Genomic DNA, 16,671 nt, shown 5'->3' with positions numbered 1-16,671 from the left:
GGTGCTGTTTCCCCCCCCCCCCCCCGCCCAGCACCCCCTGGAATCCCTGCCATACTACTTTCTGGCTCTAGGAATTTGACTGTTCTAACTATTCTTACAAGTGGACTCATACAATCTTTATGATTTTATAACTGGCTTATTTCATAGCATATTGTCTTCAAGCTCATCCATGTCATAACAGTCTTTCCTTTTTAAGACTGATTATACTCCATTGTATGGATAGACCACATTTGTTCATTTGTTTTTCTGTTGACGGCTGCGTGGGTTACTTCTGCCTTTCGGCTATTGTGAATAGTGGCTGTGTCCATGAGTGTACAAATATCTTTTCAACTCTCTGCTTTCACCTCTTTTGAGTAGATACCCAGAAGTGGAATTGCTGATCATATGGTAATTCTATGTTTAAATGTGGGGGAACCTCCATACTGTTTTCCATCAGGGCTGCACCATTCTACATTCCCACAAGTAATGCACCCCCTGCAGGTGGACGGGGCCTTGGAAGCAGGAATTAAGAGTGGGTTGATTCTCAGTAGCTTCCAGTAGGTCCTTACAGAAAAAGAGAACAGTATGGTCTTTTGAACTAGTCCTGAGCTGCTCTCAAATGAACTTTCCTTCATGGGAGGAAATTTTAAGGTTTCAGAAAAATAGGAATTTTTTCTTTTTCTGTGCTTTGCACAGCAACTGGTAAACTAAGATATATAGAGAGAAATAGATACATAGAGAGAAATAGATATATATAGAGAGATAGGTATATAGATATATATGAATATAAGATTATATATACAGATCTATCTTCTTATATAAGATTATACTGTATATTATATCTATCTATCTACATTAACATGGAAACATCACTTACAACCAAATGAATAAAATTTGACTAAAAAAGAGCATGTATCCGATGGAATTAGGGCTGTGTGTACCCAACAAAGAAGCTCTAGATGCTGGTGTTAATCCAATTAGCTTTGAGTCAGAGCAAAGAATTAGTGGCAGCGCTGGATCTGCTGGTCGTATGGATACGAATGGCCAGCGCTCTCCTAGCCTGGATCATTGGCCTAAGCAGAGTAGCAAGGTATTGGCATCTACAGGAATATTCCTATAATGCTCGCTGAAAGACAGTTGTGTGTATTTGTTCTTAAAAATTATTAGTGGTCACCTGGGTGGCTCAGTTGGTTAAGTGGCTGCCGTTGGCTCAGGTCATGATCCCAGGGTCCTGGGATTGAGCCCCATGTTGGGCTCCTTGGTCAGTGGGGAGCCTGCTTCTCCTTCTGCCTGCCACTCGCCCTGCTTCTGCTTGCTCTCTCCCCTCCCCCCATGTCAAATAAATAAATAAAATCTTTAAAAAAATTATTAGCATTCTGAATGACACATTCATGAAATACCTACCGTGTGTTGAGGACACTGCTAGGTTTAGAATGATAACAAACTGCACCGGTGACTTAAGACCTGGTTATGTGATACAAAGGAACCTGCTGGTTTCATGTCAAAGCAACCTAAGATGTGACTTATATTAGCGGTCAGCAAACTCTTTCTGGAAAGAGTCAGATAGAAGATATTTTAGGCTTTCTGAGCAATATGGTCTCTGAGGTAGCTACTCGACGTGGCCATTGCAGCGCAAAATAGACTGTAGGGAAACAAATGAGCGTGGCACTGTCTATGAATTCTTAAATTATGCATTCATACAATTTGCATGTTCATTTCCTCTTTTACAAAATGTTTGCTCCTGGAATTCTTATAGTTTCATTGTTAGTGAAAGTGGTTTCTTTTTTTTTTTTTTTTTCCTCACAACCCTGTATTTTAAATTCTCAAAACCTGGCACTTCACGGCATTATTCCTTTGAATGTCTTTAGTTCTGTAATTTTACACACCCCCTTATATTCTAAATTTAATTCATTTTAAAAGGTCTTTACAGAAAAGGACCCATAATAATTCCCAATTATCTTCTCATAATTTAATACAACAGGATTTTACTGCATTCTAAAAAGTATTTCTTAATTTAAAAAAGACTGTTTTCCCCAAGTTTAACTTTGTAAAACAGTAGCCATAATTTAACTGTTTTCTAGTTCTAGAAGTATTTTCGTATCTTAAAAAGAAAAAGGTTTTTTTTCCAAGTTGTTATAATGCTGCAGTTATAATTTAACTGTCTCATGGTTCTGGAAACACTTGGAACATCGAAGTTTTAAGGTTATCATTGACTAGAACATGCCAAAAATTTAGTGACCTTCCACTTCTCAGCATAAAACCAATTCCTAACAATGACAATCTTCCTGTTCATAAACCTGCCTAAAACGAAGCTTCCGGTTGGTATCCTACCCTACCAAAACATTCAGTAAGAGCATCAAATAAATTGTAAAAATTAATGATATTTTCATTGTTCCCCACTATTCTAACTATAGAGGCCCTTCAACCTGGTGATAAACATGCATTTTATCTTTAGGACCTTGGGCATAGTAGGTCTGCAGTAAACATTTGCCTTCCCAGTTTGTCTATTGCATGTGGTCCTCTCTAAATCATGAATCGAAAGAGCTAAAAGAGGCATTGGTGCCACTCACTTAGTATAATCCCTCTTTGGAGAAGACAAAATGGCAGTCAAGAGACATCAGGATCCCACAAGAGTGATTCAGAGTGAGGATTAAGACAATCCAGTTCTGATTCACCTCGATCCAGGGTCTTGTCCATTACCCACTTGTTCTTGGGGAATTGTCATGACTTGTTCTCTCCCTGCTTCTGTCTTAGAAGTCAAGGAGGTATCCCATAAAGACTTTCCTGTCCTTAATACTCTATCCTGCATACATAATGTAAAACAACTGGCTAACAATGAACAAAGCAGAAAAGAAGAGTCTAGATAACCCAGGGTCTGCACAATTCTCATACAATGAAGAATTGGTCTTTGCGGCCTAAGAGCTAACTGGCACAAATGCAAAAGGAGTAAGAGCCATGCGTTTGCCTTTCAGGTTAGTACAACATTTATAATACTTTAATAAAATCTTCTAGGCTCTAGAGTTTGTCTCTAAAGCTCTCTAGAACTTAATAATAGAAAAATGGAGCCATTAACAGTTGATGTTACTTAAAAAAAATCTTCAGGTTAAAGTTTAACAATAGTGTTATGTTTTGAACCCTCCTTCTTATCCTTTTAGTCAAAATGAGACAAGTGTGTTTTGTGGGAAATGTTGACGTTTTCTGTATTTTTGTGTGCATAAAGGATATACACCTGTATTGCTTTGCTAGGGCTATGGTAACAAAGTACCATGAAGTGGAGGGGCTTAAACAACCAAAATTTATTGTCTCACAGTTCTGGAGGCTAGAAGTCTGAAATCAAGGTTTCAGCAGGATTGATTCTTTCTGAGGGCTGTGAGGGAGAATGTGTTCCATGCCTCGCTCCTGGTTTCTGGTGGTTTGCTAACAATCTTTGGCATTCTTTGGCTTCTAGAAACATCACCCTGATCTCTGCCTTCATCATCACATGGTGTTCTTCCTACGTGCATGTCTGTCTCCAAATGTCCCCTTCTTATAATGCCAACAGTCATATTAGATTAGAGGCCCACCCCATTCCAGCATGACCTCATCTTAACTAATTACATCTCCAATGACCATAATTTCCAAATAAGGTCACATTTTGAGGTACTGGGAATTAGGATTTCAACATATGAGTTTAGGAGGGAGGCACAGTTTAAACCATAGCAACACCCCTCACTGAAATATTGTAGAAAATAACTACTTCGTTCCCTGTAAAGGTTCATACAAAGACATTTCTTAAGCTCAAAACATATTGTTAACAGTTCATATGTTTGGACACTGCAGGGCAGTATAACACTACAAATAATGAAGAAAGTTTCCAGCTCAGTTACTTTAGAAATTAAATTATGATGGCTTTGTTTAAATACATTTAATGAGAATAACTATTGTGTATGGTGATTTTAACCTATTTATATCTGACGAGACCTCATAATAGGGGCGGATTTCAACCTTGAAGTTGTCTAAATGACACACAAGGAGAGGACCTCAATGTTGAGATTCCTGTTGAACGGTTATGCCTCTTTTATGGTTTTAAAGCTATAAATGGCTGCTCTTCGTAGCAGTTCATGCTTAGATTTCATTTCCCTTAACATCAAGGAAGTTATGATTGGCATGGACAAATGTTTCAGCATGGAGGGAATGTTCAGTCATCTACTTGTCAGGCACTTGAAAAGAATATGATTTTCAGAGGATGTAAGGAGATAGCTTATTTTAACAGAGTTATTGCATTGTATTCTTCACATATGAAAGAAAAATGGATAATACACAAAGGGAAAGAAAATGTTCTTTTCATGCACTTTGGTTAGTGTTGATTGCGATTCTAATGTCTTACGGTTGTCTAAAGTCTGACAGCCATTAAATGGAATAATTTTCAGCAGAAACACAGTACAAGGAAGGACAAATGAGAAAGTGCTGATTTATTCTGCCTTCTATTCCGTGATCATTGACTTTTCTGAGTAGAATCTTGGAAGTTTATGCTTCAGCGACATTAACTTAAGGCCTATGTACTGTTTTTTGCCTTTTACTGAACACTTCCTCTGCCTGACACATGACCGTACATTATCTCAGCGAATTCTTTCTGCCCTCCTGGGAGGTGGCTACATTACCCTCATTCTCCCTATGAAGCAAAGGAGGCTTCCAAATGTTGAGTAATTGACCCTAGTCACCCAGCCAGTAATTAATGGAATTGAGAATTAAACCTGACATTCTCTGATTCCAGAGCTACTATGCAAAGCTATTCAAGGCCACTATAGTCGATGAAAGCCACTATTGTATGCTCTTCTGTATTGGGGCATTGTTAAATGAGAATTAGAACATTAGAAAGTGTAAACATGAGTATGTTCTCATCCAAACATTGAGAGTATCTCCCTGTGCTAGTATAAATGGGCCTAACCCTTTATATGCCGCTAAGGATCTTCAGAGCTAATCATCACACTTGGGGAGAAGGCCAGCAATGTTAGACAAGTTTGTGAAAGGGAGGAAGAATCATGTTGACTTACTCTTGACTTGTGAGAAACCTAATAAATAGGGGCACCGGGTGGCTTAGTCGTTAAGCGTCTGCCTTTGGCTCAGGGCATGATCCCAGCGATCTGGGATTGAGCCCCATATCAGGCTCGTCTGCTGGGAGCCTGCTTCTTCCTCTCCCACTCCCCCTGCGTGTGTTCCCTCTCTCACTGGCTGTCTCTCTCTCTGTCAAATAAATAAATAAAATCTTTAAAAAAAAAAAGAAACCTAATAAAAACTAACCATTAGAAATATATGTGAAAAGCCTTGAGTTTTTCCTCTCACTTTGATGTCGTAGGCCCCAAATCTATTTCCCTGGATGGCTGAGTTTTATTTACTCTGCCCCTTTCCAGCTAGAGCTAACATTTCTGATAGTTTTTAGTAGCCATGTTGTTTTTCGCAATTGGGCAGAGCAGATGTGATCAAAAAGAAAACTACTGCTTATGATTGATTTTCTTTCTTTCTTTCTTTCTTTCTTTCTTTCTTTCTTTCTTTCTTTTCTTTCCCTTCCTTTCCTTTCCTTTCCTTTCCTTTCCTTTCCTTTCCTTTCCTTTTCTTTTCTTTTCTTTCTTTCTTTTTTAAAGAGTTCTTTCATTTTTAAGATGAAGCTGGTGGCTATTGAAACCACGATTAGACCTTGTAGCCGGGAGATGACCTAAGGGGTGGGAGAGAGAAGTGAAATGTGCTTCTGCTCTTCATTACAGGGAGTTAATTTGGTTCCATCTTGATTGAGCTGGTAACATTTGGTCTGAAATTTCATGTTACTGATTCGCCATCCTGTCTATTTCACTCCTCTTCTCTCCCAGAAAGGGGGAAGGGAGACAGTTGAAGAGAGAGGAAGGACACAAAAAGCAAGTTCAGCTGACAAATCCACCCTTTGCCTAAGACAGCCGCGTAAGCGCATGTGGACATGCCCACAGTGTGCTTGCACGCACACACACACAAGACAAGTTGTATTGTGTCTTTCACAGGCTCTAATTTTCAAGACATGTTGGGTCTTAACTATGTCCTACCCTGCCTTTGGGAATTATAAGAGTTAGAGTCTATCGGGAAGCCTGGTTGCCTTGCTTAGGATTTGGGCACAGCCATGGAGACCAGCCGTGAGCACATTAACCATGGCTAATGGCCACTTAGTGTGGAATTCTCCCCCAGAGATTGCAAACTGCCTGTCCACAGGTTGAATCAAGGACACAGGTGTGTTTTATTTGGAGTGCACACGTTTTTTAATAAAAAAAATGAATTTATTGCTAACTTTTAAAAATCAGGGACTTTCAAATAAAAATCCAGTTTCACTTTTTCTTAAAAACTCAAGCAGTCTAGCAGCCCTGGGCTTGCTTTGCTGCATGACAAGTGTCAAGTAACTGTTGCTGCCCCATTTAGGTGAAGGGAGGCTTCCAGTTTATTACATTCCCCACGAATTTCCTATTGTCTGCCTATGTTAATTACCATTTATCGCCCCATTTGCACTGTGTTTTATTATGCCTGGCCCACTTCACTGTTTATGTTACCTTCCAGTCCTCTGTTGGCATTTGAAGTCTTTATGCTTTGCATTTATAGCTCATGCACTGTGGGGAAATGGCAACCAGCCCTGTATTATTCACTCAACTCTAAATTTAGATTAAAAAAAAGAATTATGGAAACTCTAATATACGTGGTATAAGATGAAGACAGAGAAGAAATATTGGCCTACGGTGTTTTGGTCACCATCTGTAATTTTCTAAAAGACCACCGAGTAAGGAATATCTTTAAGTATATATTCACAGTTGTATAACCCCTATCAGCATGCATTTATAAAAACAGTATTTTAAACCAAGCCTTCAGTTTGGATCGTAAAACTTTTTATCTTACCACTGCCATCTCTCTCTCTCAGCCTTTTATTAGCTGTGCCTGGATCTTAATACAATTATACAAAAATGGTATTATTATTCAGACAATTCCAGGGAATGTTTTTATTGGCAATTTTAAAAGCCGACTTACTCTAAAGCATATTTTTGGAAGAAGTACTTTTCTCTGGTAATATTTTTGATGCTATATAAATGTTTTTATTAGCTTACATTTGAGTTTGAGTAAAGAAAAAAAAGTAATTTTTTTCATTTACTAGTTTTAGAATGTAATTTTAGGTTGCATTTGTACTAAATACTCCTGGGATTGTTATTCTCAATTAGAAGTGGTTAAACGTCTGATGAATAGAACCCTGACCAATACTGAACACCCAGGAGGCAAAAAGCTTTGTCCTCAGCTTATTTAAGGAAAAAAAAAAATTAGCAAAGTTTTGTGAGGGCTCCCAGCATGGAGGTGGTGATGGTGACAGTGGCCATGGTGTTGCTGGTCAGGGGGCAGTGCTGATGCTCAGGGAGGTGACGGTGATGGTAGTAACAGCCATTTCAGAGATTTTAGCTTTGCAGGAGTGTCATTAGAAAACATCGTTTACTTGAGAAGACTAGTTTGACTCATATTTTTAAAAATCCCTTTTAATGTCAAGCCATATATCCAGGCAAGTAGATTGGAAATAGAAATAGAAATATTTAAAACAACGGATTCCATATTTCAGTGTCAAGCAACATTTACAAATGTTCCTGGCAGACACATCCTTCCATAGCTTTGGGAATATCATTTTTTGCCTGCAACCGTAAGCGACAAGCCAGTCTGGAAGAACAGAAAAGACAGAACGGTTATCTTTATGTGTTTAGCTCTCAAACAGATAGCCATTCTTTGGATTGTGAATTTTCTTGCAAAACTTTTTAACAACCAGGTTTCACCACAGGGTCCTGGTGAGGAATCGACATAATGATGTGAGTCAAGTGGCTTCAGGGCTTGGCACGTTGTAGGTCTTGGCGCTGGCCTCAGGCTCCTTGGAAAATATCAGAGGGGACAGTCACAGCACTGTGATTCACTGGTCACGTGCAAGTTGAGTAAGGGTTAACAAAATTGCAAGATAGCAACTGGTTGCTTTAAGGATGTTTTCAACTCCTGATCCAGAGAAACTGTATCTGAGCGTGTTGGCCTGACACAGGTTTTGTGGGTTGCGTTTATTTTTCTGGGTTTGAAGCCCAACCTTTGTAATGCACGTGTCCTGACTTTACTTGCACGCCAAGAACCCCAACGCATGCCTTCCATGAGCTAGTGTTTTAGTGCCTCCTTTTCTCTAAGGAAAGCATGTTCTGTCAGAGTATGTTCCACAACGTGCTGCACTACCTAGCTGCATGTTCATGGAGACCAGCCTCTGAGAACATGAGCAACGAGTGAATGGACTTTACATTTCATAATTGTTGTTGTTGTTTTTAAATTAACACAGCAAATTAAATTACTTTCATTTCAAAAGAGGACATTTTCCTTTTCCTATTTTTTAAGCAACAGCATATTATTTTAGTGTTAACTACTAGCCATTTCTGAATTTCAACAGTATTATTTGCTTTTGCAAAAAAAAAAAAGTCTTAGAGCTTCAAACTTGTGAAAAATAGTTTGAGGATCTTTATTTTCCTCTCTCTCTTATTATTATTTGAGTAATTTATTTCGTTCCTTAATGGCTTTATCTTTCTCTGGGCGAGAACCAGAGTTTCTTTAAGAGATTTTTCTTCATCAGAAATTTCTTGTTAGAGGAGCAGTTGTAGAATAAATAATCATGTGCATAAGTTTATCATCAAAGAAATGAAAAGGTGATAAAGTAAAGGAAGAGTGGAGAATGTATTTTTAATGACAATAACATGACAACACATTCCTGATATTTGGCAATAAAACAAATTATAGACATATTTTAAAATCAGAAGTTTATAGAATAGAACAGAAAAATTCACAGTGGTTGACTTATAATATCATGTGCATAACAATGCTCAGTGCTAAGAGTGGAGAAAAGAAGCCAAGTATGGAATGAAATTGGAAGACAAGCCTCATCAAAATTAGGTTTTGGCAGGATGAGGAGGCCCCCATGGGCCAAGTTTTAACTGAAAGTTAATTATAATGGTCACATTATGAATACTGCAGAAAGAAGGAGGTTATTGACTCTGGTGCTTTAGAGGCACGGATGACTGGATTTTTTTAAACACAGGTATAAGCATTTCTTTTTGGTAAAGAGCATCTCCTTAAACCTGAACCTTTCAGTCTGTCCCCTTTAACTGGTATCAAGAAGAAGGAGAAATTACGAATAAGTATTTAAAAAAGAAAGAACATTAAAACAGAAAGGGTATGCTGTACTCAGTGATTCCAGTAAATGGACTGAATTTCTTGGCCTTTACTTCTGTGATCCTAATTTCACTTAAAGTACCTAATTTCATTAGGTAGGTGATGGTAAAATATTTTAGTGTTTCAAGCAAGGAGAGGCACCTGATAGGGACACAATGACTTGTGTGGCATCAAAAAAATGAGGCCGTAGCTGCAGAGATATTCCATTTTGTTGGTAGAGGGCGCTCTTGTAAAGAAAATATAGCGACTGCTGGCAATCTCGCCCGGCGCCGTGATGTCAGCGTCGCCATGGAGACCTCATTCCTGTGAGGGGGACTGGATTCCACAGTCCTGCTTTGGAAATGTGTAAATAGCAGATGCCTTTATTGCCTTTGTTTGAATCTCTGTCCTTGCGCAGCAGCTCAAGCCGGAAGCTCAGAGGAGGGAAAGTCCATACTTGTCTGTAGTGGCTTTTTACTCCCAGGAAGCAGCTCAGTCTCCTGGGACAAGTGTGCGTAATGACAAGTTAACGGAAAAGATATAAATTCAGGTTTCACATAAAAAAAGTTAGAAAGCCAAATATGTTTTCTTAGGATCAAAGAAATAATTCAAACTTCCTTTTTAAAAATTTTGTTAGACATGATTAATGTACAATATGATAACTATTATTAAAATGCTTTTATTAACTGAAATTTATAATACACAAATGTAAGGGTACATATTTCTATGCTTGGAATAGATTTGTTTTCCTGTAGCTTGGTAGTTAAGAGCCTGCTTTTGAATTATTTCAAATTTCTACACATCTTTAGTTGAATCTGGCTAAGTTGTTTTTTAAATTTGTACAATTGGGATACAAATAACATCTAACTATTGTCAATAGAGTCTGTCTCCTTTACAGCAGAGAGGGTTCAATGCAAAAATGTATATTGAGGATTACATGCAATAATGTATATAACTATTCTTTTTAAAAAATATTTTATTTATTTTTTTGAGAGCAAGAGAGAGAGAAAGCGGGAGCAGGGGGAGGGTCAGCGAGAGAGGGAGAGAGAGAAGCGGACTCCCCACTAAGCACAGAGCCCAAGTTGGGGCTCTACCCCAGGACCCTGAGGTCATGACCTGAGCCACAGTCAGAAGCTTAACCAACTGAGCCACCCAGGCGCCCCTGTAGAGCTCTTCTTGTTGATCTTATCACACCAAGAAGAATTTTCGTATTTTCTTTACATCTTCATCATATAAATTACTGTGATAAAACATATTAGAACCAACATAGAAACTGATAACCAAGAGAACTTAAGGAACTGTTCCATGTTTATACAATGTTTATGTCAAATCTAGGCTCAGAACTCAGGTATCCTGATCCTTAAAGGGCTTTTTCCAGCACATCTGGCAGTTATAACTACCCATGTTTTTTGAGGCACAGTGGGTGTGGCATTATGCTAAGCACCATCGGAGATAAACTCTGATACAATAAATGGGATGTCTTTATTTGGGGTTTTCATGTAATAATCAAAGAGTTTCATACCAAAGCCCTGGGTAAGAACTGCAAATTAATTGATAGAATATTAAGCATTATATGCCATAAACTGATTACCTCCTGTATGAACTACATATAATACACAAAAAGTTTCTTTTCTAGCGTAGGGACGTTTTGACAGGGATGGTTTTCTCAGAGGAATACAAATTTCTGAGGGCCACAAAACTAAAAATTGTGACAGATCCCAAGGGGTCCTGAATTCAGACATGGTTTATAGAAGCAGGCCTGTGGTAGCATGTGACCATACTCGTTACTGAAATGCACAGCATCATTTCAGTGAAAGCCTGATGGAAAGCATGGACCGTATCCATGCTTCCTGTTTGCAACTTCTTCCAGCCTTGCACCATTTCTCTGCTAATTCGAAGTACGCTTTTCACCAAAATAATTATACTAGTAGAATTCCTATTTCCTAAATGAGAAGGGGCACCTATATGCTGTATTTTATCCAAATTCACTTAGGAAAGAAGCCTGTTGGTATAGTGCCCAGGAGCTACATTCTATGTTTTATTTTTTATCTGTTTATAATAGGTATACTTTTGGCTTATAACTTATGTGGAAGTAAAAATGCATTTGACTAATAAAAATAATAGAATATATTGAGGACTTGTTCTCTTTTGATTCACAGTTTTAACTCATCTAATCTTTAAAGCAACCAGGATGATGAACATATTTGATATGAGGCACAAAGAGATGAACATCAAAGTGGCAGAGTTGGGTTAATTCGGAACCTGGGCTTTGATAACAGGGTACGCTCTTGGGAAATTGTGCCAGAGCAGAGATGTCTGTGTGGGGCTGAAGAATCCCACCCAACAGGAGGCACTACCTCTGCTCTGACTAAATGCAAGATCGTTAGAAATAGGATGTGTTTCAGGATAGCTGACTGGGATTTCCTGACTTGCCCACATCAGAGGTGGTCACGGTGCAAAGACTGCAACTCAGCCATCTGACTCCACGCCCATGACATAGCCCACTGATAGATAATGCAGTTTACTTTCTGCTGAATTACTAATTCACAACGGTGTGTTGGGAATTCCTTGGAGTGTAAGTCTATACACATATGTATGGGAAAAGAAGAGATGAAGAACGAGGGCAGTTGTATTCTCAAGGCCTAGCACAGTGGCTAATAAATAATATGTGTTTAATAAACAGTTATTGAATGATGACTAGGGGTTCAGGGAAGGTATAGATCACTTTTCATTGAAGTGGATAGAGAAGGTAAGGCTTGAATCTTCAACTGAGCCTTGAGTCATAAGAGAGATTTGAATAGGCAAAGAATTAGGTAGGAGGGGATACCAAATAGGAAAAAAAATCATACCAAAACTCATGCAAATAGGAAAGAAGAAGCTCTTTTCTGAGAAGAATATGTAAAGCAGATAAATTTTGGGTTAGACCGTCATCCTTGCATTTGTCCTTATATCCATCCATGCATGCATGCATCCAAACATCTAATCATCCATCCATTCATCCATCCATCCATCCAATCATCCATACATCCAAACATCCAATCATCCATCCACACATCAACCATCCAACCAACCATCCATGCATCCATGCATCCATCCATCCATCCATCCATCCATCCATCCATCCATCCATCTGATAAATGCTTATTAAGTATCAGGTACATGGCAAGATATCATAGACTTTGAAAAGTCGATTGGAACCAGATGGAATGCCAGACTCAGAAGATGAACTTTAACTTGATGATGGTAAGCCATTGACGTTTTTCTGAGTCATGAAGAGAGATTTGGAAGTTTAAAAGAAAGAATAGATTAGCAGAATTAAACAGGATGGATGGGAGAGAAAGGAGGTAAGAGTGAGAAAATCCACCAGAGGGAAATGCCAGGGTCTACAGGTAGGTGGATAAGCTCTGGACTGACGTGGTAATGGGAGTAAAGAGAAGGAGGACAGGAAAAGGCCTGGGTCTGAGAGATGTTAATCCATAAATGGAATTTGTTTTTTTCAGCTGGTGATCACACTGAATTTTGAAAGCCTCAAATTTAAAAAGGAATAACACTGTATAGATATATAAAATCAGATATTTATGCAAAACATTAATAATCCTTTGATATTAGAGTGTCCAGTAATGCCAATGGAAAATCCTCACAGTATATTGGCCTACAGAAGAGGGTTATACATCTTTTTCTGTTACTTTTTTTTTGTTAGATGGAATACGTTACAGCCACCCCTAGATCAATGATAGAGAGTGAAAGCATGGATAATTGAAATGCATAGATTATCCCAAATCCATCTTTATCATAACCTTGTGTTTAAGCCTCCTTTTCTATCAAATCTTTTATCAAGGCTTCTAACAAGGAGCAGTTTTATGACTTAGAATTTGATCTACTGACCGTACGTACCTTCTGTGGTGGGAGGTTGTGAGCAGGGAAATGGCTAAATGATGCCAGAGCAGAGAGCACAGAAGACATGAGACTTTCTAATAGTCCAACAAATTCTTTAATTTTAGTCACTGAAGATTGAGAGGTAAGTGAATACATGTTGCTGGGCACTGAAATGACTTTTCCCTGTCTTTTTGTGCTGGGCGATGACAGTTACTTTTCTTTAACAATCGCTGCATTCCTTTTATGTTCTTGGAATCCTGGCGTTGGAAACGACATCAAAAGTTCATCATGTTTCATTTCCCACTTGCCAAAAGAATTAAACCTAAACTGTCCAAGCTGGATCATTGGCTGTTCTGTTCTTTGAGCGTCGGCCTTAGAGAAGGGTCATGGGAATAAGATGGAAGGGAGTTAGCTGGCAACCTGCTTATCGTGTGCTGTAGTTTTAATGCTAGTTATCTGCCTGCTTAGGAATAGCATAAAACATGCGCACATAGATGAATGTGATGTGTTTGGCAATCTGATGTTCTAGAATACAAATGATGGGAATATGTGGAATGAAAGGACAATTTCCTTTGGAAAACAGTATTTTTCATCTATTAGAGATTTGTCATCATAATGTTTGGCACACAGCGTACCCCAGAGCGGGCCCACCATAAATGTTTATCAGCTAGAGAAATATGGCTGCCCAGGAGAGCGTGTAACGTTACTTTCCATTGTGTGTTTCCTGAGTTCTTTTCACCTCTGGCCGTCAGTGCAGAACCAAAGGGAGCCCCGTCATGCATTAGTTCATATGATGCTGTATGAAGAAGAGAGTTCCAGAATCAAACAAGGTTGGGAAATACTGTATTTTCTATCTCCTCTATGGAGCTGTGATGTACATGAGCCCATGAAGGGTTTTGCAAGGACCAAAATAAAGCAACCTGTTTATATTGGATGAACTCAGTGTTTACCAAATCTACTTGACCATAGAACACCCCCTTTATTTTATTTTATTTATTTATTTATTTTGCACAAAACATATTGAACATTCACACTCTAAGAAATACTGCCTTTTAAGGTTTATTGTTCACATTTTTGCCTGAGGGAGAGACCATGTTTTATTCATTTTTGTGTGTATATGTTCTATGTTAACTGGCATATAGTAGGCTCAAAAAAGACTTACGTGTGTAAGATGAAAATGGCCTGTACAGGGTTGGTTGGGATGACATCAACCGCTGATCACAAAGGCTGGGGTGGGGTGCTTGTCGAGAAGATAAAGATGAACAGGGTCATAGTTGCGATCAGACAGAAAGGGAGGAGTGAATTGGAGTGGGTTCTGAATTCAAATTCTGTTGTTTTGTTTTGTTTTAAAGATTTTATTTATTTATTAAAGAGAGAGAGCATAAGCAGGGGGAGCAAGGGAGAGAGAAACAGGGTCCCCACTGAGCAGGGAGCCTGATGTGGGGCTCGGTCCCAGGACCGTGGGATCATGACCTAAGCCGAAAGCTGACACTTCACCGACTAAGCCATGCAGGAGCCCACAAAGATCCTGTTTTTACCCCAAGTAGAAGACTGGAGCTTCTGACACCACTCTTGAAGATCCTTAGTCCATTTTCCTTGATCATTAGGATGTCTCTCTTAAATCACCTATATTTTCAAGCTTTTCAGAAACGTGTCATAGATGTACCTCACTTATACTTAATGTTCATTATCAAACTGTTCTAGAAATGTCATTCTTAAAATTTCAGCCAAGCAGTTATTTGGAAATGAGAGCTTATTTGGAAAAACTGTCTGAAGGCTACACATCATTGTATTTGGGGCCTCTGAGTAATGCTGTGCTCTCCCAACTTACTACTGTAAGTCTTACAGTACCTTTGATGTGTCAGGGCAGTGCCACCAAGCATTGAAAGAGAGCAGAACCCCAGAGATGCCCTGCAGATTACTGCAAACAAATGAGGGAGGATCTGATAGTAAACCCAGGCCAGAAGGATCTAACCCTTCAGGGGAGGGAGGTTGTCTGTGGGCCTCAGATATTCTATTTCATACAGCTCTGAGTGGGTGCCTTCAATTGGCTGCTTCATGATGTGCTCCAAGCAAAGGAAATTGAAAATAGATAGAAATCAGCAGTGTTCCCAGTGCCTTCTGTTGGCATCATACATATTGTGAACAAAATATTACAGCACATATCCAGTGACAGAGAGCAGTATGCTGGAAATTATTCCTTTTGAACACATGTACTTGAAAAACGACATTTAGCTCTCTTAAAGTTCTTATTGGAGAATAAGTTGAATAAATACCAAAAGGTGGTTTTGAAACTTTCCTTTGCATAGCTTCAAGAAGCCGGGCAGCACAGGAGTTTTCAAGGTTACCATAACTTGAGTGGTGGGCATACCCGGTCTCTGTGTCTGAATCTCAGAAATACCTATTCTATTACTCCTTTTACGAGGCCTTCTTCTTTTGTTTCAACTAGAGGTAGAATGGGTCTAAAGGAGATCATTATATTTGTATTATGATACAGATCATTTCCTCCAGGAGTTACCCCAAACAGTGATCACTGTGTGTATATTATGTTTGTTGCTAAAATCATACGCTGGCTTTTATTGCTATCGAGGAATATTACGTTCAAATGATTAAAGGGGTGCTCTTTCCCCACATGTCCCTGCATCTACTCTATTATGAAAGTAGAGGGCTCTTACCTCATAGCCTATTGATATGTCAAGTAATAAACATGACAGTTACTGGTTCTATTTTCCTTATCCCGTCTTCCTGCATAACTGAAATGTAACATGTTTCTTACTAGTAACAGATGCTGGAAACCTTCTTTTGAAATTCCTCTGGAGAAGCTGTCCTGTTGATTCCATTAGACGTGGGAAGTGGCTTTATGCAGATGTCTACTTGCAGGGATGCAATGTTGTAATCGCTGTTCTGCTGACCCCTTGCTGAGTGCCATGCTTTTCTCTTGTAGGTGATGTGCCTTCAGGACTTTTTTGGTGACGATGACATTTTTATTGCATGTGGACCGGAGAAGTTCCGTTACCAGGATGATTTCTTGCTAGATGAAAGTGGTAAGGAAAAAAAAAGTTCAAAACCAGGGGAAATTTGAGGCAGCTTTCCAAAATGAGCCGCACCAGGCCAAGATTATGTCAACCCCAAAGCTACCAAATCAGTTTCAGATCCTCACCCAGCATGTCTTTTCCATATCTTGAATTTCTTTGATTTTTTTATATAGAAAACAGATGAAATGATAATTGGAAAGGTTAAATCATTCAGAAGAGTAAATTACCAATGGCTAATTTATAACCACTTAATAACTAAATTGATGTTTTATAGAAAACCATGATGCAGGTTTCTACATTTTTAATTCTCTATTTTTGCCAACATGTGTAGTAGAGAGATTTGTAATCATAAAATTATTGAGTGTGTTTCTAGGTGGAGCTTTCACTAGCCTCCCCTGGTTCCTAACTGGGAGGGAGACTGGCCTGGCATCTCCTTTCCTTTAACTACCACAGTATTTGTATGTCATTAGCGTCTGTGAGGGACCAAAAAGGAGGAGGGTAGCGTGCTTCGATTCAAATTGAAATGTGATTGTTTGCAGCAGATGAGGAAGAGACAGTTGATTAAGAGGGAAAGACATGTCTCAGG

The 16,671-nt window shown here is 38.9% G+C and overlaps 1 protein-coding gene across 4 annotated transcripts in view; it reads left to right on the top strand.

Moving 5' to 3' along the window:
• Window positions 1–16,671, top strand: part of DCLK1 (doublecortin like kinase 1) — a 333,743-nt gene that overhangs the window by 155,740 nt on the left and 161,332 nt on the right. For all 4 annotated transcript variants that reach the window (XM_034665069.1, XM_034665067.1, XM_034665068.1 and 1 more), the window contains one exon: window positions 15,995–16,094. In XM_034665069.1, the coding sequence (XP_034520960.1) occupies window positions 15,995–16,094 (100 nt within the window). The remainder of the gene's footprint in view (window positions 1–15,994; window positions 16,095–16,671) is intronic.

Source organism: Ailuropoda melanoleuca, chromosome 7 (assembly GCF_002007445.2).
Source record: "Ailuropoda melanoleuca isolate Jingjing chromosome 7, ASM200744v2, whole genome shotgun sequence".
NCBI lineage: Eukaryota > Metazoa > Chordata > Mammalia > Carnivora > Ursidae > Ailuropoda > Ailuropoda melanoleuca.
This window is presented reverse-complemented; position numbering and strand designations above follow the sequence as displayed.